This window comes from Enhydra lutris, unplaced genomic scaffold, assembly GCF_002288905.1.
Source record: "Enhydra lutris kenyoni isolate GAN:26980312 unplaced genomic scaffold, ASM228890v2 scaffoldscaffold75, whole genome shotgun sequence".
Lineage (NCBI taxonomy): Eukaryota > Metazoa > Chordata > Mammalia > Carnivora > Mustelidae > Enhydra > Enhydra lutris.
The window spans coordinates 744,421-767,556 of record NW_019154159.1 but is presented as its reverse complement, the minus strand read 5'-3'; the positions used below and the strand labels follow the sequence as shown (position 1 = coordinate 767,556).

The 23,136-nt window shown below is 59.8% G+C and overlaps 1 protein-coding gene across 9 annotated transcripts in view; it reads right to left on the bottom strand.

Annotated features, from left to right (window-relative positions):
* The window catches only part of LOC111160298 (transmembrane protein 94), a 33,804-nt gene that overhangs the window by 1,850 nt on the left and 8,818 nt on the right, over positions 1–23,136 (bottom strand). The window contains exons 2-29 of one of the 9 annotated variants that reach the window (XM_022523257.1): positions 22,125–22,254; positions 12,221–12,340; positions 11,803–11,930; positions 11,421–11,557; positions 9,502–9,704; positions 8,993–9,144; positions 8,543–8,645; positions 8,233–8,319; positions 7,858–7,974; positions 7,447–7,503; positions 7,089–7,193; positions 6,782–6,946; positions 6,366–6,572; positions 5,576–5,900; positions 5,147–5,320; positions 4,686–4,788; positions 4,348–4,565; positions 3,288–3,469; positions 3,059–3,197; positions 2,722–2,837; positions 2,475–2,574; positions 2,040–2,148; positions 1,665–1,854; positions 1,369–1,446; positions 997–1,082; positions 643–724; positions 254–402; positions 72–166 (exon numbers count right to left, since the gene is read on the bottom strand). In XM_022523257.1, the coding sequence (XP_022378965.1) occupies positions 72–166; positions 254–402; positions 643–724; positions 997–1,082; positions 1,369–1,446; positions 1,665–1,854; positions 2,040–2,148; positions 2,475–2,574; positions 2,722–2,837; positions 3,059–3,197; positions 3,288–3,469; positions 4,348–4,565; positions 4,686–4,788; positions 5,147–5,320; positions 5,576–5,900; positions 6,366–6,572; positions 6,782–6,946; positions 7,089–7,193; positions 7,447–7,503; positions 7,858–7,974; positions 8,233–8,319; positions 8,543–8,645; positions 8,993–9,144; positions 9,502–9,704; positions 11,421–11,557; positions 11,803–11,930; positions 12,221–12,340; positions 22,125–22,148 (3,751 nt within the window). In that variant the 5' untranslated portion in view covers positions 22,149–22,254. Of the gene's footprint in view, positions 1–71; positions 167–253; positions 403–642; positions 725–996; positions 1,083–1,368; positions 1,447–1,664; positions 1,855–2,039; positions 2,149–2,474; positions 2,575–2,721; positions 2,838–3,058; positions 3,198–3,287; positions 3,470–4,347; positions 4,566–4,685; positions 4,789–5,146; positions 5,321–5,575; positions 5,901–6,365; positions 6,573–6,781; positions 6,947–7,088; positions 7,194–7,446; positions 7,504–7,857; positions 7,975–8,232; positions 8,320–8,542; positions 8,646–8,992; positions 9,145–9,501; positions 9,705–11,420; positions 11,558–11,802; positions 11,931–12,220; positions 12,341–18,014; positions 18,069–22,124; positions 22,514–23,136 lie in introns of those variants that run through there. The other 8 variants (XM_022523256.1, XM_022523259.1, XM_022523262.1 and 5 more) reach the window with 8 other exon arrangements.

Sequence of the window (23,136 nt, the reverse complement as noted above, 5' to 3'; positions counted from 1 at the left end):
CCAACCCGAGGCTTTGCCCCCAGGGCGACCCTCTAGCTCCCACCAGCCCCTCCTCCCGGGGAGCCCCTCACCCGTGTGCAGGACGATCAGGGCGGCGGTGAGCTTCTGAGCCGTCAGCAGCCCGTTGGCAAAGTCGTCAAACCAGGCGGGAGCTGTGTCTGCACGACTGCCAAAGCAAGGGGTGGACTCAGCCCCATGCTGGGCCCCGGGAAAGCGGGCGGTGGCGGGTGGGGAGGGGCGGGGCAGGCCGCACCTGGGCAGCATGATGGACGAGCAGTTGGTGAGGTTGCGGGCCCGGGAGCTGTCGCAGAAGCTCTGCAGCGTGAAGCCAAAGCAGACGAGGCATGAGCTGACGGTGAGGCTAAACTTCAGCAAGAAGCAGAGCAGGAAGTAGTGCTGGGTCTGCAGAGCGAAGGGAGGCCCGTCACTCCTGGGGCGGCCCCCGGGCCCGGGGCTCCACAGGCTCTTTGGGAACTGGGTAGGCCCGGTGGGGAGAGGATCCTTCCCAGCTCTGTACAGCCAACTCCCCTTCGGTTGAGGGAAGTTCTGACCAAAGCCCCTCTCTCTCCCCCAAGGCTCGGCCCCCTTGGCACCCACGTTCCTCGGCAAAGGCCCAGGACCAGAGGGCTCCACGTTGCCTACCTTCTTGGGAATGGACTGAAGGTTCTTCCCTGTGGCCATAGACATGATGGAGCTGTGGGGGGGCTTCCCCAGCAGAGAGATGCTGAAAAGGAGGGACTTGGTGAAGGGTGGGGACTGTGACCTTTTGTCCGTCAATTCCCATGTGGGAAGCCTTTCGGGAGTTTTGGGAGTGAATGCAGGCCTAGGGGGAGATGGGACAAGACAAGGGACGGTCCCCCTGGCCTGCTCCCCCCGGCCAGTGTCTCCTGTGCCAGGGGGTCATAAGCACTGAGCAGTGGGACCTGGGCTCCTTGGAGCTGCTCGTGCTGTCCCAGCCCCGCCCTCCTGGACCAGGATGGATGACATAACTCTCACCTGAGCAGAGGGTAGCAAAAGCAGGACAGCCACAGGATGTCTGTGGTGCTCAGCAGCGGCGGCAGCTGAACCAGGCAAGACAGGAACTAGACCAGGAGAGCCAGGAAGCAGGATTAGGCTCTGGCCAATAGCAGGATGCCAGGAGCCCCGTGGCTGCCTTGCCCTGTGCCCAGACAGATGCCCAGAGGAGCTGGGGCCCCAGGGGCTGCTATCCTGCTGATGGGTCAGCTCCAAAGGCCCAGGGGTTCCACAGAGGCCAGGGCCCCCCTAGGCCGTGCCACATCCTCCCAGCCGACCGCCCCCAACTCTCAGCTGGACCTTGAGTGGAGGAGTGGGTGGGGAGGGCCGGTGCCAGGGCAGGCCTCCACTCACCTGGATGACCACGAGTGTCAGCTGGCACTGCAGCAGGAAGAGGAAGCACTTGCGAATGCCGTAGGTGGCATGCCGCGCCTAGGGACCGGGAGGGACAGAGTGTTGCCGGGCCTACAGCTGACAAATCTTAACCAAGAGCCAGATGCCCCAGAGGCTCCTGCTAGGAAAGGGTGGAGGCCAGTGAGCCTCTCTGGGAGGAAGATCAGCCCCTGGGAGCCTAGACGGATCCTGTGTCACTCCTGCCCACTCCGCACAACCCTCTCTTCCCTGCCCGCTGTGCCAGCCCGAGCCCCCACCTGCTCAATGAGCCGGATGATGCTGATGGTCTCCTCCTGGCGAAAGGTCAGGGAGCAGGGCAGGCTGTTGAGCTGCCCCGAGAGCTGGAGGGGAGAAAGGCCATCCGAGGCCTGGGCCATGCTGGTGCTGGTGGCATAACCAAAGGTCTCCCAGGAGCAGCGGGATGGGTACAGGGGATCCAGGGCAATGCTGCTCAGTGGAGGGGGAAAGCCATCAGCTACACTCTGCAAACATCCCATATCCCATGGGAGGAGGCGAGCACCCACTCCCTCTCTCCCCACCGTGCCCAGTCTGCTGGTCCCAACCCTAGCAAGATCAGCCACGGAATGTGCCCCAGCCCCACGCGAGCCCCCACACTCGGGCGTCCCCCTGACCTGATGTCGCTCTGGAGGAAAAGGCAACTGTTCCTTAGATTGGCAGAGCTGCCCAGGCAGCAGGTCACCTCCCCATACTCCTGCATGATCTTGATCATCTCACACATGGCTGAGGGGGGCAGAGTCGGGGAGCACAAGAGTCAGGCGCCTGGAGCCCTGTGTGAGGCTCTGGGCAGAGACCCACAGGGTAGGAGAGCAGGAGATGGGGTAGGAGGAGCAGGCCCCGCTTTGGGGACGGTCCTCCCCTCAAGCACGTGAATATCATGTAACTGCTGTCCCTTCGGACTCGCTAGAAAGGGCACACCCGCAGCTCCAGCCCACTGCGTTTCCCCGGCTCCTCCCAGCTCTGGTCGCTCAGCCCCCCCGGCATGGGACTCTCCTGCAGAGCCCACTGGGAGCTTGGGCCTCCTTAGCGGCCGTGGCTACAGGACTCACTCTCGGGGGTACAGTCGGTGAACAGCGGTACGAGCAGGGGCACGTTGTCGATGTTCTGCAAGTGGGGGCGCACCTGGTGGATGCCGCGTGGCAGCTTGGCCTGGACAGATCAGAGACGTCAGTAGCCGCAGGGTCGGGAGAAGGCTCCCTCCCTCCCTCCCTCCCTCCCTTCTCTGGGCCGGCCAGTCAGCTACCTCGGCCAGTCAGCTACCTCGGAGGGCCAAGGGCACGGGCCCTGCCATCCTACCCGGTTGCAGTCCTCCAAGAAGCTGGGGAGGTCGCTGTCCGTGGGCTGGAAGCTAATGAGGTCTGAGTGACCCTCCTCCTCCATCAGAAGGAGCCCTTCCGCATCATCTCGGGACACTGTGGGATGAAAACCTGTCCTTCACCTTGGAGTCAGCCTTCTGGGGCCTTTTCTTGCCCTGAAGATGGCAGAGAACTTCCTGCTTCCGGTCTCCTCTCCTCCACTGTCAGCTGTTGTTACCACAGGGAGACGAGGGCCATTTTCCAACGGAGGATCTACGGAGGCTCCTTCTAGAACCGCCCACGCCCACCTCGTCCCTGCCCCAAACCCGTGCCCTCACCCTGGTTCAGGTCATCATGCAGGGAGCCAGCATGGCTGGGGCTGGAGGGGGGGATCTCAGAGCCGGGCATGTCACCGTTGGGCGTCAGGGAGATGTGGCAGTTCCAGCCTGTCTCCAGGCCCATCTTTTCTGCAAATACCTGCACAAGAAAGATGCCGGTGAACAGATGGGCCCATGAGCCCACGGGAGAAAGGGTCAGCGGAGGCAGAGGGGGGTGGCTCTCCCCCACCTTGCTTTTGAGCTCATCCTCCAGAGAGAAGTAGACGAAGCGGATGCATGCGTTGACCAGCCCGTCGATGAGGCGCACGATGTCCAGCCGGGCCTGGTACTGGGAGGACACCATGCCCATGAAGATCTGGCCGCTCAGGGCCTGCATGCAGTCTTCCTTCTCCAGCACCTCCCCGATCCCTTCTTCAGGTAGGCACAAGGCACAAAGCCCAGCCGGGACACCCAGGAACCAGCAGATTCCAGGAGGCAGCCCAGGCCACACACACAGATGCCGCACCCAAATCAATGAACATGTGGGCCCCAGGGGACCACACACACACACACACACAGCCAAGACACAGAGGAGCCAACAGACACGGGAGAAAAGACAATGAAAGGTACTCATCAGTCACGTGATGATCCTAAGGAGTAACGACAGAGCCCGGCCCTGCTCCAGGGCCGGGGGAGCTGCCCTCACTCTCAGTCATGGCCTCAGTTCATGGTCTTTGGGTCATAAGACTCTGTGAGTCTGTCTGTTTGGTAGCATGGGGAGGGGTAGGGTGGCTCTGAGTCCCTCTGTTCCAGCAGCACTGCGACCTGGCCTTTTCGTCTGATCAAATAAGACTAATGGTCTAGGGGCGCCTGGGTGGCTCAGTGGGTTAGGCCACTGCCTTCGGCTCAGGTCATGATCTCAGAGTTCTGGAATCGAGCTCCACATCGGGCTCTCTGCTCGGTGGGGAGCCTGCTTCCCCCCACCACCACCTGCCTCTCTGCCTGCTTGTGATCTCTGTCAAATGAATAAATAAAATCTTAAAAATAAAAAGACTAATGGTCTATAAATACTGCTGCTTTATGACTTCCAAAGAAAGCCCTTTGCTATCACACCGAGTGTCACCAGAAACCTGGGAGGGGACAGAATGAGCACCTGGGTGCCCGTGAGACGGCTAAGGGACTTGCCCGTGCCACCTTGATGCTCGAGGTCCAGCGAGCCCACAGTTCCCTCCACTCTGATGGATTCCATGGCCCTCTGGAAGCCCCCCCGCCACGCCATCCCCCTCCCCCAGGACGGACGCGCCCGGTACCGTCTGAGCTCCAGCTGTTGCGGCGCGTGCTCAGCTTGATGGGGATGGTGCTGGGCAGCTCACACACGGTGAAGATGCTGCTCTGGCCAGGCGCCTGCACCAGCTCGATGCACTTGCCGTTGAGCTGAGAGGACAGAGCGCAGCTCATGGGCTTGTAGGCGAAGGCAGAGCAGTAACCAGACAAGCAGGCTCGCTGGTAAAAATCCAGCACTTTCTTTCTGCCAGGGAAGCAGGGCAAAAGTGAGGTGAGTGGCCCTGAGGTGCCCACTGCTTGTGAGCCAGGCGGGCGGATGGCCGGGGCTACCTGCCATCAGCACGAGGCGCACTTCCTCACCTACCTGTCAGAACCTGAGAGAGGGTAGATGTCCGCCCCATCCCAGAAGTCTGTGCAGGCCTCTAAGACCACATCAGCCGTGCCGTGGGACAGCATCTGCTCTGTGCCTGAGTCGGGGAGGACGAGGCTGAACCACGAGCACCCCAAGTTACTGCTGCCTCACACTCCCGCCTCAATTAACACCCTGCCGTCCTTGAGAAGGGCACTAGGGAGCCCCTGGGGAGTAGAATGCCCCAAGCCTGTTTGGGCTTGTGGGCCTTCAGACAGTCCTCAACCCCTGTGGCCACTGCCACCCCAGCACCAGTCCCCAAATCCAACCCCTGCCACATCTGTGGAAGGCTCTGGAAGCAGTCTAGTGCTCCTCTGCCCAGGCCCCCTTAAAAAAGGGACACCTAAAAGAAGTCCTGCCCCGCCAAGCTCCGGGAAAAGGTCTGGCCTGATGCTGGCCAAGCCTGGAAGGCTCACTGGTGGTGGTGTCCTTGATGAAGAGACTGATCATATGGCTGAGCGGGGGGCGCCGCTTGGTGACGCAGGACGGCCTCCCCAGCGAGGTCTCCTTCACCATCTCGGCACTGGGGAGGCGGTAGAGTGCAAGGTGGTTCTCCTGCTTGAAGAGCTCCTTGGCCCCAGGGGTGAAGCCTGCAGGGGGAGGGATGGCAACCTGGGGTGTCGGGAGGAAGCCCGTGGCCCCTGTACCTCCCTCCCTTGCAGGGAGAGAACCCCCATCGGGCTAGGCTGGTTCTTTCCCCCTTTCCCCCTTGGTTATTCTCCCAGACTAGGAAGCACTGTCGAACGGGGCCCGCTTCCAGGGGCTGGAGGGAAGCCGACAGGGCTGACGGGGCTCCCCGCAAAGGCCTGGGGCAGCGGTCTGCTCAGAGCCCGGGGCCAGCGCACCTATGAGGCGGGCGAGCTCGCAGAGGCCCCAGGGCACGTGCACGGGCAGGACGGCGCTGTGGCTCTCCTGCAGGGCGATGTTGCACAGGTGGTCGGAGAAGCGGCACAGCCGCTCGGTGACGCCGGCGTTGCAGAGGTTCAGCAGCACGTTGAGGCCCAGGGGCTTCAGGGACGTGAGGTGCAGTTGCCAGTTGGAGTCATCGAACTGGATGCAGGAGGGGTTCTGCTGGTCCTGGGACAGGCTCAGCATCTCCAGGTGGTAGTCACACACGAAGTCCTCCGCTTCGTACGGCTCGCCCTCCAGCCCGGGCTGGGTCACAGGGAACTGGGGAGGGGAGAGGGGAGCGTCAGCTGGGGAGAAGGCACCCCCTTCCCAGAGAGCCGGCTCGCATGCGTGCTTGTCCCATCCCTCCTGGAAACCCTCTCCCCACGTCCCTGCTGGGGTTCGGCTGCTTCCAGTAGCTCTGCCCAGCGATGGGAGGACACCCAGGGCAGGGAGGAAGCAGGGAGGGAGCCGCCAGCCTTCTGTCTTCAGAAGGTTGTGACCAGAAGGGCCTTGCCCCAACCAGTCACCATCTGTAAGACCCAGACGGGTCTCCCTCCTGCGAGGGCCCCGGGCCCTGGATGAGGCCTCAGGAGGCCATCCTGCCTGGCCGAGCCCCAAGGCCTGGGAACAGAGGCCACTGCATCTGCACCTTCGGCTTCATCCACCCGGGACAGGCTACCCCGCTTGGCCCCTGCAGTGGGGGAGGCCAGGACCCCCCGCGGTTGCCCCCCACGCTGCTCTCACCTTGCCAGTCTCTTCCCCGCCCTCCGTGTCCCGGCTGAAGCTCACATTGGAGCCGGACGGGTGTTTGCTGCGGCCATGGGCTTTGTGGTGAGAGTAGAATTCGGGGGGCTTGGGACCATCACCCGGCCAGTCACCACGCTCCTGCTCATTGGAAAGGTGCAGGGAAGCGTTCAGAGACCCGGCCAGGAGGGCATCTCGTTCGTGGGGCTGAGGAGAACAAGGAGCACAGGCCTCGGACTGGGGTCCCGCTGGCTGTCACAGGCCAGGGAGGCAGGGCAGTTCTGAGGCGGAGGCTCTGCTAGAACGGCCAAGAAGCAGATCCTAACGGTGCTGGAGCCTTCCTTCGCCCTCCCAGCCTCGCCCTCCCTGAGGCCACTGGCCAGGCCCGGAGCGGGGTCCCTGGGAGCCGGCCCTACCTCTTCCTCTACCTCAGGATGGCAGAAGGAGCGGGTGGACAGGTCATCGGTGAGGTCCTCATGGCTGCTGTGTGGGGGCTCCACCTTCCCACTGAAGAACAGCACAGTCTCCGGGCTGGGGTTTGGCCACGACAGGATCCCCTGTTTGTCCACACAGCACAGGACCTGCAGGGGGAGATGGGGGTTGGGGAAGGGGCCTGGCATTCCCCAACCTGCCAGGGTCTGTTCAAGTGGCCGGCAGGCACCTGGGACACAGCCAGGCAGCCGGCCAGTGGGGGTGGGGTCCTCCCGCAGGGCCCGCCCTCACCGTGACCGAGCCCAGGCTGTGCAGCAGGCTGGAGCTATGGCTCAGCGTCGGCGATGTCCCTTGGATCACCCGCAGGAAATGCCCCCAAATGCAGCGCAGCATTTCCTGGTGGGAGAGATGAAGTCCATGTTATTTCCCTGGAGAGAGCCTCAGGGGCCGGCAGAGGAAACAGTCCGGGGACACCAGGAGGTCGGGGTGGAGAGGCATTGGCCTGAGCAGAGCACACTGCCCACATGAGACAGAAGGCTCCAAGGCCATAAAATAGGGGAGCCTCAGGGTTCCGGAAGGGGCCAGCTGGAGGGAGCTCAGGCTGGCGGCTCCAAGGGCCTAGGGCAGAAGGTGTCCCGAGTGAGTGTACCTGAGAGGAGACGGCTTCGGTATAGCTGCTGAGAGTATCCTCCGAGAACTTGGCCAGCTGCACCGAGAAAAGGGCACTGGCTCAGGGAGGCATTCTCACACAGGCCTCCAAGCTGCAAGGGTGGGGGCCCCCCCAACAGCAAGGCTCCCGATGCCTTTGATAAAGGACACCCGGGCCATTCCAGAATCCCATGTCTGCTGAGCACCAGCATGGACGACCCTCCGCCTCACACGGCCCAGCCTGGAGGCTCCTCCACACAGAGAACAGCTCAGGGCCTGCCCGTGCCGGGGAGAGGGGCCCACAGTGGGGCTGGACCTCGGCACCCAGTCGCTGGGCCCCAGCTGACACCCTCTTTTGGCTCCCGATTTTTTTCTTTTTGTGCTGTCCCCATGATGCCTTGGAACAACCTACCAGGGAGCTGGGCGAGGCCTTGCTCATCTGGGCCAGGACCCGAGCTTCTCCACAGGCGGTTGCCAGGACCCAGAGGACTGGAAAGAGCAGGGGCAGGATGGGCAGGACGCCATTGACCTGGGGAAGCACGAACCACACTGAGGCCTCTCAAAGAGCCGCTGGCCTGCGGAGAGGGAGGGACGGGAGGCCTTCCCCAGCCCTGAAGCCATTCCCTGAGTAGAAAGGGACAGCTGTCCAGTGCAGGAAAAGAAGGGGAGCAGGCATCCTCCAGCTGTGACCCCTGGGCTGCAGAGGGAGGGACAGCCAGGGCCCCGCGAGGGGACCCGGCCTCCCAGAAAGAGCAGGGCACCATGGAGGGGCAAGGGCAGGGCTTACCTGCAGCTGCAGGAGGGCGTACTGCCAGGAGGCAATGCCAGGGGCACTCAGCATGAAGCGCAGGGCATTGGTGATGAGGAAGCCGGCCTTCGGGGAACAGAAGCGCAGCCTTAGCCCCCCACCCAGACAGGGACCCTGGCTCTAAGGCTCCCCTTCCTCTGCCTACTCATACCCCAACCCAGCCCCAGCACCGGCCATCTCACTCTGGTCACCCCCCTCCCCGTCTTCTCACGCGCTCACCTGAATCTGGCCCCGAGGCTCCCCCATTTCCTGGCCCTCTCCCCTGCCCCACGAGGCCCGCCTCACGCACCAGGACCACGGGCACCGCGTACTGCAGCATCACCGACTGCACCGTGAACCTCTCGTTGTCCAGGGCGGTGACTGGGCGGGACAGGGCCATGTCCAGGCACCATCTGCAGAGAGGGGTGACCCTGTAGCTGGGCGAGACTTCGGAGTGGGGAGAGGCCGGAAACACCCACCTGCCTGGGTATCACTGAGTCAGACCATCTCTCCTGTTCCCTGGGAGAGGGGTCTGGGGCAGCCTCTAGAGTGGTCCCCTCAGAGCTCCAGAGGGGAGAGGAACAATGGCCCAGGCTAGGAATTCTCATGAGACGCTCAAGTTAAAAAATCTACAGAGGAGGCTACCCGAAGGGGAGCTCTGGATAAACCAGGCTCTCTCCTTGTCAGCCCGCCCCCTGCTCCAGGAGGCACCAGGGGAGAGAACTCGGGTGCCAGAAGGAAGGCGGGACGGCAAGCCGACCTGATGTTGTCGATTACAGGGGTCTCAAGGACGCGGAAGAGCCGGTGCTGTTGGGGGTTCTGCGGCCCCTTCTTCACTTCTCCCCGGGGGGAGGGGGGTGGAGAGAAAGGGGGAAACAGGTCTCCGGGCTCCAAGACGATGTGCTCATCATCCTGCCAGAGTCAGGGGAGGGGTCAAGGGCATTGGTTCAATCAGAAGCTACTCTTCCTGGACAATTCAGCTAAGTGCAGACACCTCACTGGGTTAGGGACCATCGGTTGACAAAGAGTCAGCCATGGGGTGGGGGAGGGTGGTGGTTGTGGAACTGGATTCCTAGCAGCTTAAGGGTCAGAGAAAAGAAAGAACAGGACAAGGGGAAAGATTCCAGCTCTTCTCCATTCTTCCAGAGCCCTTGCCAAGAAGGCTGTGAGCTGGCCAGGAAAGTTCAGGATCGAGCCCTGGGACCCTCCCACCATTGCCTGTAGATGCTCCCACAGCATTTCCAGGGAAGGAGAAAAGCCTCGAGCTACCTTGATCCCCCTCAGAGAGGCGAACGATTCCTGGCCAGGCCTCAGAGCTATGATGTCTCCTTCTACCAACAGGCTAACTGGCAGGTTGACGAGATGTCCGTCTCTGTAGGCCCAGTGCAGGGACCAGGACGGTGCAAAGGGCATGTGGAGGTCCGGGTACATGGCATCTGGCCACTTGATCTCCTTGCCATCCCTCAGTGCATCTGAGGAGAAGGGGAGGAAAGAAACCACCTCACCCACGGCTCCGCACATCAGCTACCCAGCACACACCGTGGGGCTCTGCCTGCTCGCCTTCCTTTCCCAGAAGGCTTACAGCAACCCGCACCAGCCACGCCAACACTAGCCCTCTCTCAAGGGCACCTCCCCTGTGAAGTCTCTCCCGCCACTCCAGCCCAGGCACTTCTACCCCTCTGAACACCAGATTATTCTTTTTTTTTTTTTTTTTTTAAAGATTTTATTTATTTATTTGTCAGAGAGAGAGAGGGAGAGAGAGCAAGCACAGGCAGTCAGAATGGCAGGCAGAGGCAGAGGGAGAAGCAGGCTCCTTGATGAGCAAGGAGCCCGATGTGGGACTCGATCCCAGGACGCTGGGATCATGACCTGAGCCGAAGGCAGCTGCCCAACCAACTGAGCCACCCAGGCGTCCCCAGCTTATTCTTTATACCCTTAACTCCATTCAAATGCGTTTCACAAGCAATGCTGAGGGCTTTGAGGGATGCAAAGGTCAAAGGTGAAGATGACACAGTCCCTGCCCTTGAGGAGCCGAAACTGAAAAGAGAGATGTCTGTGGGCAGATAACACGAATCACGGCAAACCCGTGCTCAGGGCATTAGGAAAGATCCCCGAGCTGCAGGAGCACAGGAGAGCTGATGCCATCAGAGGCGGCCTCAGGCGAAAGGGAGCGGAGTTTAAGATGGGCAGATCTGTCAGCTGGAGCCGATGAGGGAGGAGCACACCAGGGAGGAGGACACCGGGATGAGGCACAGAAGCAGGTTAGTCCACAGTGGGTCTGGCACCGGGGAGGGGTTTTCAGGTGAAGATGACAGTAAGAGAAAAGTCCAGAGAGGGAGGCTGGAGCCTGGCCCAGAGGTTCTGGGCAGCTCTGATAAGCAAGAGGGAGGCACTGATGGTTCCTGAGCAAGAGACCGAGCTCTCAGAGAGCAGGGCCCATGTTCCTCGGTCACTGTTGTCCTTCCCATACCCGGCACGTGGATGCAACCAACTGATCATTTCAGAATGAAGCAACCTCTTCTCACTTAGCATTTAAATGTCTGCTGCCTGGTTGGGTTCGAGAAAGGTCTCTGACACTAGGTGTTTCTCTTATAAGACCACAGGCCCTGGGAAAGTGGGAATTACCGTCTCTCAGAAGAGCCTAATATTCCCAGTCCATAGCTGGGGCTTAGCAAACGCTACCTGAATGAAAGAACAAACAGAAATCGGACTGAGTAACTCCCTTCTTTAGGAACAGGGCTGCTCCATTTTGGGCTCCCGGCTCTGGGCCCCCAACCCTGCCTTCTGCAGCTCTTAGACTTCCCTGGCCCATCTTCCTACGTGCCCTGGCCCAGTACCGCCAGACAAGACAGACTTGGAAGAGAAAACCTCAACTGTCCTCCTGCCAAGAGGGGGGCTTCGCCGCTAAGCCTCCCATCATTAGCAAGCCTGCGAGCCGACTGGGCCGCCATCGGCCTCCCTGCGCGCCGTGTTCAGGCCACACGCCTAGCTGTCCGTGCCTCTCGCCATCCTGCTCAAAAGAGGGCAGGGCAGCCTCCCAACTCTCCTGAGGCCAAGAGCCCCCAGAATGCTGGCCACAGGCAACACCCTTGTGCTGGGCTCCCGGAGGGGCCTCAGGAGAAGAGCGTGGGGGCCCACACATCACAGGGCATCGTTTCCCACCCAGCACGCCTGAGCCTCCGCCTCACCTTGGATTTGATCAATGATCCCTTGGAGCCTCCGTTCTACCTCCCGACGCTTCAGCCGATCTTGCCGCCCGATGAGGACAAGGTTGAGAAGCAGCAAGAGGAACAGCGCTGAGGCGTTCACCAGCTCCACCCCATGGCTGGCGGGAAGAGGGGGGATACTAGCAGGGACAGGGGCTCCCCCACCCAGCCAACCCCAGTCCCTTCTGCAAAGAGGGTCTCCGTTCGGAGCGGGGCTGACAGCAGCCAGCCAGGGGACCGAAGATTCCTAACAACCCAGACCGTGACTGTGGGCAGGGCACGGCGCTCCCCTGGGTGGGGGGGCAGGTGGGAGGCAGGAGGGGCCGCCCAGTGCTCCCCAGGGGCGAGGCGGGGGCACGGTTACCTGCCAGCCGGCTGGCCCCCATGGCAGCCCAGCAGCAGCAGCACGGCCAGCAGCATGAGCGAGGCTCCCGGCCAGTGGAAGCAGGAGCAGCGGTTCCCGTGGTGCAGGAAACTGCTTCTCCACAGCTCCTGAGGAGGGGTGGCGGGGAGTGAGGGGCCCCGGGAAGGAGCTGCTCGACCGGCTGCCTTCCTCCCACCCCTGCCTGCCCGGGCCTGGGGCTGCCTTGGTCTTCTGGCTTTGGTCTTAGCTGGGGTCCAGCCACTTGGGCTCCTGTAGCAGGTGGGGTGAGGACAGCCCCGGCTGCCTTCTGATTTTTAGCGCGGCTCGGGTCGGGTCATACCGCCCGCGTGAGCGTGGGCTCCCGGGCCCAAGCTTGGGCCCCCCCCCATGCCCCTCTGCCGTCCCAGCCAAGCTTCACCTGCCACGTGAGACATTTCTTCCGTTCTTTCACATGTCCCTCCAGCACTGCCTCCAGCTGCTCTTTCAGGATGCTGAGGGCCTTCCGGGTAGATAGGCCCAGGGCCAAGGGTGGCTCGCCCTGGAGGGAAGCAGGCAGCAGTCAGCATCCCTGCAAGGCCCCAGGGCACTGCCCAGGGAGGCCTCCATCGTAGGCCACAAGCAGGGCTCTTTCTTTGTCTTCCCTCCCCCACCCCCCCATCCTCCCTCCGCTTCCTCCACCAGGCTCCCCCCTCCCTCCCCAGGCTCTCAGGGTGTTTGCTCACATCTTCACCACCTTAAAAGCTCCCTATTCCTCAAGGCCAAGTTAAAAACAGAAACAGACTTACTCTACTCAGTGACTCCTAACCCACCTTCCAAGGCCATCGGCATCTCCCAGCCCCACACACTGCTCTCGCCCCTCTCACCTCCCCACCGACCTCTGCTGCCATCTGGGCATTTCAGGAGCCGAAAAATGGTGTTTTTTTTTTTTGTTTTTTTTTTTTTTTTTTTTTTTTTTTAAGTGGGAAGGAGGAACTAACAAGGAGACACTAGCTCTTCATTGTTCCTAGGTAAAAACATTAAGAAAAAAACCACCAAATACTGTTTCCACCATTTCACAGAAGGGACCATATCGTGACACTCTGGCGTCAGAAAGGACTCGATCTCAGACAAGGGACAGCTACCCTCAGGAAAGGACCTGCGATGCTGTCCTCTCCTGTCACCAAGGGTAGCGGAGCAGAGCATGGATGGGGTGGTCGTGGGCGGCACTGGGGACCACCCACGCTGTCCTGTGGGAGCCTGGACTGGCCTCTGCTTACAGGCAGCCCCACTCCCAGGCTTCATCCCGTCTTCTCCTTCTCCGACTGACTCCCCTCCATCCACCCCACAGCCCATCCCGAGGACATCTTAACAAATTCGTGTATGTTTCCAGGACAACCTCAGCCACCATCGTGGAGTTCCCCACCACACCACCAAGCTACAGATCCTGAAGTTTAACTCCAGGCACGGCCCCGATGCTGACCTGTTTACTCCGCAGCCACACTGCTGTTTCACAGGCCCCTAGGAGTGGATTCGTCCAAAACCCTGGAGCGTGGCCCTCCCAGCTGGACAGCCCCGCTCCTGCAATGACCACCAACCCCTCCCACTCCTCAGGGTCACCCTCTTCCAAGTCAACTGCAACATCCAGCCGGAGCAGTGCACCGCCTCAACTGACCCCGTTTATCACTCAAGTCGAGCCCAGACTCCAGAGCAGGACCTGTGATCTACCAGCTTCTCTAGCCTCTCCTGCGTTTCCTCCAGTCCCCACGCAAGCCGTGCTCTCCGAGCTCGGGTGCAAGTACCTCTACGTGTTTCCCTCCCCGGGAACATGCTCCCGGCCCCAAACACCTCTCTCTTCCCCTTCAAGCCTCAGCTCCAACGTCAGCCGCTCTGGGACATTTTCCCAAGCCCCGTAAGGGCTGTACTTACGGGGAGAGTGCACCCGGGGCACTGGCTCCCAGTCTGCATTGTGGAGAACTATCATTATAGCTGGACTTGCCTCGCTTTCCCACCAGATTGCCAGTTCCTTGAACACAGGTACTGAACTCCTCCATCTCCACATCCCTCCAAGCAGCTGCTGAGACTGCCTGGCACGCAGCAGCGGGCCCACGGCCACCAGCTGGACGAATGGAAGAACGAGCGTGCACACATAGCTCCAGTGACCCCAGTGACAGGCTAATCAGGGCTTGGCAGCCCGGGGTTCGCAGCCAAAATACCTGGAGCTTCTAAAAACGTGGATGTCCAGGTCCCACCCCAAAACTACCGAATGAAAGCTTCTGAAGGGGAGGCCAATGCACACACTGAATCTGATGCAGAGATTCCCCAGGTCAGGGGTCCTGGGAAATAAAAAACACCCCCCAGGAAAGGAGTGCTGGTGGAGAACTGGGTCTTTCCCAAGAGCTCCGATGTGAGCGCCCACCAGGAAAGGTTCCTGAGCAAGAGGAGAAAAGCCCTAGACTTGGGGCACCAAGAAAGGGGCTGGGGTTACCTACTGAGTCCTGACCACCAGGCTGACGCTGGTGACGCCATGGCCAGTTCAGCCCATGGCCCACCTCTCCTCCCTCTCCTCTGTCCCTGGGGTCTGCCCTGGTTTTGCCCACCGACATTCCAGACTTCCTCCTCTGCGCCTGTCTCCATACAGGACACACATCCCCATGACTGGAAGGGGCTGCTGCCCTGGGGTGGCGTCCCGTGACCACAGACCCGTCCTGGTAGGACGTACCTGAGCAGAGCCCCCACACGGGCCCACCACCAGCTTTCTCAGCCTGTGGGATGAGGATGGGCTCCAGACTGAGCCTGGCCCCAGGACTTCCCAGATCCCTTGCCTAAACCTCCCCTAATCCCTGCTCTCCATGCTGGCTTTGGGGGATTATGAAGATAAGAGCTGGTTCTTCCCAGAGGGGATAACTGGTTATTTCAGCTCAGGAAGATAGGGCCCTCTGGGCAGGGGGCCCACACCCCAGCATGGGTAAACACCCCAGAGCCTCCACCTCCCTCTGGCAGAGATCCTGGGGCCTTCCTGAGAAGCTGTGATCCAGAACAAATGAGTATCAGGTAAGTTAGGGTCTGCACGTCTGCCTCCCTGACTCCTGACATGGAAGGGGAGGCAGGGAGGAAGAAAGGAGAAGGGGACCAGAGGCCTTCTTGTGTCTGAGGGGCTGGTCCAGGCGGTGATGCCCGTTCCCCCCAAGCCAGGAAAGAAGAGGATCTGGTGGGCACAGCCACGGCACACGTGGCCTCCCATGCTGCCCGTCCCTGAGGCCCCCTGCTCCCCCAGGCTCTACTTCGTAAGCTCTCTCTCCTTCCCGAGAAGGACTTGTCAGGGCCAGGCCTCCAGAAATGCTGCAGTGAGAAAATGTCCTGGAGGCAGGGAAAGGCTGGCCTGTAGAGGTGAAAAGACTGCGCGGGCCAAAGAGACAGGAGCCGGGGATTGGGCAGGAGAAGGGCGGGGGGTGCCAGATAAATCCCAGAAGGGCTGCAGGTCATGTGGGAAACCACTGGGTCTGGGATGAGGACCCTGCTCAGAAGGCAGGCAAAGGCTCAGCCAGGGAACCAGGGTGACCCCCTGCCCCAGCAAACCAGGCCTATAGACTTTGGACATCAGCAGCTCCCCTCCTCTTGCCCCGTGGCCGTCCTGACATCCGCCACCTCAAAAGGGGATCCACTTTTTCTCTCTGCACACCAGTTCCTAGCACCTGCACACTGCTGCTGTCCAAGTGTGGGAGGCGTGCGCCCAAGGGGGGCAGATGCTCCTGGGGCAGGGCCAGCAGAGGCCCGCCCGCTGACTGTGCGCATCTACCCACGCATGTTATGTCTGGCCAGGAACACCAGCTCCAGACCGGCGATTAAAGATGGCACAGCAGAAGAAAAGTAGCCACTCTGTAATCACACGCCTCCCGAGGAAAGGGCCTGCCTGTACAGGTAGGGCCCGGGGGCAAGGACACAGTCTTCTGGGCCAGCCCACTCTGCAGGGCCCCAGCCACACTCCTCCAACGGCCTCGGCCCCTCAGTGACACGGAAGAACAACACGTCACCCTGTCTCCAGCAGATTTCCTGTTACCAGTAAAAATCACTGCTTCTCTCATTGTGCTTCCCCGCCCCCTGTGATGTGAGAGCCAAAGCCTAGGAACCTGGTGGAACTTCAGCATTTTTCAAAGGAAATTTTAAAAGGGCCCTGGGCAAGCAGGCTCTGCCGGCCTTTCTCAAAACACAAATTAGGCTGGGCACCAATGGGGAGACCATGCCAGGATGCACAGGGTTGGTTTGAGAGATAAGGACCTGCCTCGCACACGTGCCATCTGAAGGTCTGCTTTTCTTGCCTACGGGGCCAAGAAGCGAGAGAAAAACTGCCTCAGCCCTCAGTACCCAGCGGCAGTAAGAGATTGTTCCTGCCTCTTAGATGTTCAAAATCTCCCACCCCACCCCAAGGCCAGACACCTCCCAGCATGATCCTGGAGTGAGGAGTGACGACTAAGCCAGGACTCCACACCAGAGGGGAAGACTGAGCCTGCCTCTCCCCTTACACCACTGCTTTGCAGGTAAAAGTGACCCCCATCCCCCTGTTTTAAATGCTCAGGCTCAGTTGGACCCAACAAAGTAACTTGAGGCTCCAGGAAACCCAGGCGCGGGACATGCGGCCACAGATGCCCATCGTGAGCTGGGCTTCTCCTCCCTGTTCCATCATCAAAGAGGGACCCTGGGGGTGGGGGTAGAGGGGCACCTGGGCGGCTCAGTCAGTTAAGCGTTCAATCTTGATTTCAGCTGAGGTGATGACCTCAGGGTGGTGGGATCAAGCCCCACGATGGGTCCCGCGCTCAGCATGCAGTCTGCTGTCCCTCTCCCTCTGCTTCTCACCACCCCCGTCCCCTGCTCTCTCTCTTTCTCTCTCTCTCAAATTAATTAAATCTTTTTTTTTTTTTTAAGGGGACACTGGGAGGGCATGGGGATTTAGATAAACAAAAAGGTGGGGAAAGAACTCAATCTGTCCAGTGAGAATTGCTAGAACTCCGCTACTGCTCGGGACCAGTTCTATGGGGCCTGATGCTGAGTGTCTGGGGCAGTCTCCCAAGCCTTTCCAGAGCCAACGCCCCTCAAGTCTCTTGCACCCCCTTGGTCAGGTTTCCCAGGTGGCCCAGAGCCAAGAGCCCCCACCCCCCAGCCCCAGACCCTTCAGGACTCATCACAGGCTCTGTCCTCATGGCCGCCGGTTTCCTTCCTACTTCACCTATTTTGGGAGCAGAATCCAGGTCCCATAGGGTCAGGTAGATAGGTTACAAATTGTGACTGTGACCCTCAGCCTTGACAACAGCAGAGAGCTAATTAGAACTGGCTGGCCCCCGGGGTGCCGGGGTGGCCCAGTAGGTTAAGCATCTCCCTTCAGCTCAGTTCATGATCCCGGGGTCCTGGCATCAAGCCTGGGATCAAGTACTGTGCTCTCTGCTCAGTGGGGAGTCTGCCTCTCCCTCTGCCTCCCAGCTCTTGTTCACTCACTTGCTCACTCTTTCTCTCAAGCAGATAAATAATATATTTAAAACAAATAAATAAATAAAAAGAACTGGTTGGCCCCTGAACCAGGTCCCCACCATCACAGCTTTCTGAGCCAGTGCAGATGGGGTAGGGACCCAAAGCTGGACTCCAACATAATGCCTAAGTCACTGAAGCTGGGTCTCTTGCAGTAGCCACGATAAATCTCTTCTGAGCTTGGCCAGACACAAATCTGTCTTCCGCCAGGCAAATCAAAGCCTCAAGCCTCGTCCTCTTCTGGGCTCATGCTGACCTTGGCACTCCCCCCATCTTCTTCCTCTTGCAGCCGCCCAAACGGCAGAAGAAATCAGCCGGGCCCTGGCTGCTCCCATCTCAAGGACCCATGTGGTCCAGCCAAAAATAGCCCCCCGACTGGCCCTGAGGAGGGCTGACATCCGGACCCAGGGCTTCCCATCACCTGTGCACAGAGACCCAGGTCCCAGCATAACTTGTCAGGATGCCCCACTGGGACACACGGCTCCAGTCCTGCTCTGGGTGACTTGGGAACCTGGCTGGCATCTCCCTAGACACCCAGGCACCCTGGCTCCCATTCTCAGCCTCCTTCTTCCGTCTAGCTACCTTGTAATCTGAGCTGCCTCCGGTTCAGCACCCATCCTCAAGACATGTGGCAATTGCTGAGCCCAAAACCTTGCACACAAAGCAGAGAACAAGGCGTTTGCAACAAAAATATAAAACCAAGTCAGCATACTCACTTTGGTGCATTTGCCCTGGTGGGGCATCCATAGCTCTGTCTGCTTAAAGAGCATGGGGTAGAGTCTGAGCCACAAGGAGTCAACTATAGAACTTCCAACACCACCCTTAAGGAGAGAGGACAAGAGGCAGGAACAGAGAGAAGAGAGAGAGGCGAGAGGAAAAAAGGGGAGGGGGCCGGGGAGCGTGGGAGCCAGGAGCCAGAGCCGAGCCCGCAGAGGATCCGTGCAGACTGGAGCTTCAGGCTGCTGATTAATTCAGCCTATTTCCAGTCACGCTGCAGATTTAGGGAGGGAGGAGGAGGCAGTGCAGCAACAGCGCTGTGGGAGGGAGAGAGAGGCAGGCAGGAGGGAGGGCGGAGCCGGGTTGAGGGGAGAAAGTTTGCAGTTGCACCGCCAGATGCCCAGGAGCTTGGCCCATTCATCAGAGGCCACGGAGGGGTGAGTGGAGGGGCACCTGCACCAGTGGTGGTGGGGGAGCCCGAGGGCAACAGTGGTACCCAGGACTGCCTGGGCTCTCTCCCCAGACCACCCCTCCTCGGCCCCAAGTCCAGGCAAGGTAGAGAGCACCCCGACATCCCTCCGAGGCTCCCAGGATGGAAGCAGGCCAGCAGCAGCTCTTCCCACACTTGTAGCTGTGGGAAGGGGGGGGGACTTGCCCGTTATTAATAGCAGCACATCCAGCGTGGAGGGGGAAGGACTGGCAACTGAGAAGCCTGGAGCGGGGACTTCTAGGAGGCAGAGCAGGGGGCCGGAAGCCAGCGGAAGAAACCAGTGGAAGACTCCAGCAGAAGGAGGACAAGCCCGCAGGCAGAAAGGGCTTCTGAGGATTCCAATACCTAAGACCTAACACCTTCCCACCAGGTTGCTAGGTGCGGGGGGGCACCCCCAACAGCAGAGCTCAGCCAGCAGCTGAGACACGCATGGTCACACTTAGACACACCTGCCAAAGAGCTTCTGGGACAGGAGACCCCCTGGACCTGGGGCCTCCACTCCCGCCCAGTGACCTGGGGCTCCAGGAGCAGCCAAGAGAGCCTGTGTGTCACTCTGGAAGCCCAAATTTGACACACAGGTGTCCCTGAGAGTAGACTGGAAACTTCTCAGCCTAGTCCAGGCCATCCTTAGGAAGGGGCTGCAAAACCCTATGGGACAGGAAGCAGCCCAAAAGGTCCAGTCACGAGAGAGCGCAGGTTGGAGCCCGAGCACCATTCTCTAGGGCCCTGTCTCCCAGGCAACACCGACAACACCGTCTCCACCATCTCCACCATCACCAGCGGCAGGGAAGGGGAGAGAGCCTCCGCTGAGTTCAAGCCTCTCCCCCTCCTCTAGCACAGCTCCCTGGCCCCCCAGCCCACCTCTGCCAAATCCTGATCTGAACAGGAGCAGGACAGGAGGGGCCGGGCAGTCCAGAGGTTAAGGGCAGGCAGTATCCCTGAGGTGCAGGCCCCAGGGAGGAGGGTTCAGCCTACCTCAGTGGGCTGCAGTCCGTGGCCCCTGCTCCGGGACATACCTCCCCTTAGCTTTCTACAAAGGCCCTGCTCTGTGGGCATCACAACTGAGCAAACTCTCCCTCCTGCGTGATAGGCCCAGGAAAGAAGAGCTCACGGGGTCTAACCTGGGGGTTCTGCAGGACTCCCATCCTGCCCCGTTCCCACATTGCCCACCTCAGCACGTGCAAAGCAGGGCACTGCACCCAAGAAACAGAAGTCTGGACGCTCACTGCTATAGCACATCCACCACAGGGGACCGGGGACTGAGGAGAGGAGGCCCTGACAGCGACACAGGAGGACTGGGAGGTCACCAAGGGGGGGGAGCAGAAAAGCAACCAGCGACAGCCACGCTGATCCTGGGCTACAGCCAGGGACCAAGAGGCCCCTTTCAATCAACTTCCGCCATCCAGCTCTCTTCATTCCCACGCCTCCAAGAAGCCTTGACTGTTGGAGGCCGCGGGGGTAATCTGGGGAAGCCCATGTGTACAGCTCACAAGCCACTTCCAGTAAAAACCCTGTCTGGATCTATCTCTCTTTAAAAAAAAAAAAAAAAGATTTTTTAAATTTATTTGACAGAGAGAGATCACAAGTAGGCAGAGAGGCAGGCGGTGGCGGGGCGGTGGGGGAGGGAAGCAGGCTCCCCACTGAGCAGAGATCCCAACGTGGGGCTCGATCCCAGGACCCTGAGATCATGACCTGAGCCAAAGGCAGAGGCTTTAACCCACTGAGCCACACAGGCGCACCCCGGTTCTATCTCTTAATTGCTTGTACTATTAGTTCCTCAGCTGGACTGTAAGCCCTTCCAAGCGGGGGCGACCTCCACAGGGCCCAGAGCTCCCCCAACCCCAAAGACGTATTCTGTGAATACAGCCGGTGATATGTCTAGCTCAGGACTCATCTCTCCAAAACAACCAAGAGGAGAGGAAAAATCCTGTAGCAAAACTGACCCCTGAGAGCTATCCATCCCGGGCACCCAAGTGTTGTTCCTCAGGCTTGAGAGAGAAGCTGGTTCACAGAACTTTGTTTCCCCAACTCACTAGGAAGTGGTGTTTCAGCAACAAGGCTGGAACCGGAGGACAGTACTGTCCTGTTTTTGAGACATTCAGCCTCACCCAGGCAGGCCACTGCATCACACAGTAAATAGGAAAGCTTCTGGGGGTGGGGGGGTGCCCCCTGGTAGGGAAGCTCTGGCAATGAGACGTGGCAGCCTTGCACCCAGGCTAGGGGAGAAGTCAAGGTCACTGGTTCCCTCTGTGCCAATCACTTACAGGAAGGACACCTGCAGATCAGTGAACAGGAGGCCTCCTTCAGGTTCAGGCCTCCAAGCCTGTTCCACAGCTGGTCCAGAGGCACAGGAAGCCTGCGGCTGAGCCAGTCAGCAGGAAGCCAGGCACCCCAGGGACCCAGCGTGTGGACCCACAGCTCCCGCTCCAGACCTTCCAAGATCTCTTTGGCGGGAAGATCGCTGTCCGTAAGTTCAGACTGATAAATATTTACTGAAACCGTGCTGCCTGCCAGGCTCTATGCTAGGAGCCAGGGACACTGGGACGAGGTGGGACAGGCAGATTATTTCAATACAGAGGGGCAGGCACAGTGGTGGAGATACTGTGAATGCTGGAAGGAGGGACATCTGGAGAGGGAGGAGGGCTTGTCAGGAGAAGGCGACGCGTGGTGAGGAAAGAACAGGAAGAGTTTCTCCGGGAAAAAGTAGGAGCCGAAATGTGGACAGTGGGCCCAAATTCTAAAGCATTCAGAAGGATGCGTCATGTGTCCTAAAGGCCAAGGCGGGGGAGGTGGGGTCGTGGGGCCCAAGGGCAGCAGCGGGATGATGGTGAGCTTTGCAGGCCACACTCCACGTTTCAGTAGGTGGTGCGAGCCACTGGTGACTTTTAAGCAGAGGTGACAAAAGGTCAGCCCTGCATTTCAGATACCTTTCTCTGATAGCTAGTGGAGGAAGGAGATCAGAGACAGAGGGACCCGCACGAAGCCGTGCCAGAAGCCCAGGCAAGTGTTGGAAGGACCTCCCCTGGGACAGTCTTCGTCACGGAAGGAGGACACTCTGCCAGCAAATCGACTGCCAGGGGAGGGCAGCGCACCTGGAGGCCGGGAGGCACACCTGCGTCAGGCCAGGAAGACGGTGCCCACCTGGCCGGTGCCTGGGCCTCCTGGCTGCTCACCTCCAGCTGGTTACGCAGCTGTGTTTGGAGTCTGACTGGGGAGCTCGTCCCCAACCACAGAGAGGGTGCCTAACCGTACTCAACATGGCTCAGCAGGTTGGGGCAGAGCCCTAGCAAAGACCAAACAAACGAAATTACACGCCCCTGGGCAAGAAGTGGAAGTCTGGCTCAGAGCCAACCCAAATCAGCAACTGCTCCCAAGCGCTGAGCTCACCAGCCCCCCGCCTTCGCCCTGTGCTCCCAGTTCCCCGAGGGCTTCCCAGCCCAGCAACAGCACCCTCTTGGGGGGGGGGATCACCGTCCTGTACCCCCATCCTCAGAGCCACACCCCCTCTCTCACTTTTGGTTTAAAGCCCCCAAAAGAGGACCTCCCAGGCCAACAGAAGTAGAGAGAGTCCAACTAAGATGCACAGACAACACCCATCCAGGCACCGACCACGGCCTACCGTGTGCTTCTCCTTCAGATCCATGGGCCCAGAGTACTGCAGTCATGCCCAGGTGAAGGCGGTCACCCCCAAAAGGAAGGCTCCTCCCCAGCATGGACAAGGCCCTGTGACTCTGTCACAGCTGCAGCATCTGGACAGAAAGAAGGGAGAGACCCCGTCAGCCCAGGTTGCTGAGAAACATGACAGTGTTGCCTACACAGCAGAGCAGCACGTGGAATAGACTGGAGCCCGGCGCACCGGAGCCCCTCAGACCTGTCCTGGCAGCACAGCTTCCGCAGGCGCTCAGCTTCGGGCGGATTAGAGGCAGCCAGCTGGCTCAGCTCTAAGTTCGAGCCCCAAGCTGGGTGTGTCAAGATTACTTAAATAAATGAAAATGTAAAAAAAAAAAAAAAAAAGGTAAAGATTAGGAAAACGATTAATTAATTAATTTTAAAAATAAACAAAGGTGGGGCGCCTGGGTGGCTCAGTGGGTTGAGCCTCTGCCTTCGGCTCGGGTCATGATCTCGGGGTCCTGGGATCGAGCCCCGCATCGGGCTCTCTGCTCGGCGGGGAGCCTGCTTCCTCCTCTCTCTCTCTGCCTGCCTCTCTGTCTGCTTGTGATCTCTGTCTGTCAAATAAATAAATAAAATCTTTAAAAAAAAAATAAAAAAAATAAACAAAGGTCAGCATCAAGGTAAACTGGGACACGCACACACACGTCCACACACGCACACGCATACACACAGGCCCACGGGCCGTCGAGCCTCCCGGCTCCTGAGTGCTTTGCTGACAGGGCAGCACTCGAGGGGCACCTGGGCGGATACCTACCTGGATGGCTGAACCAATGTGACAACAATCTGGAAAGTGAAGACTAGCCCTACCTCCCCATAAACCCCCTGACCCTCCCCCGTCCACCGGGGCAGTAGACACACTTTAAGAATTTCAGGCCAGGGTGCCTGGGTGGTTCAGTGGGTTAAGCCGCTGCCTTCGGCTCAGGTCATGATCTCAGGGTCCTGGGATCGAGTCCCGCATC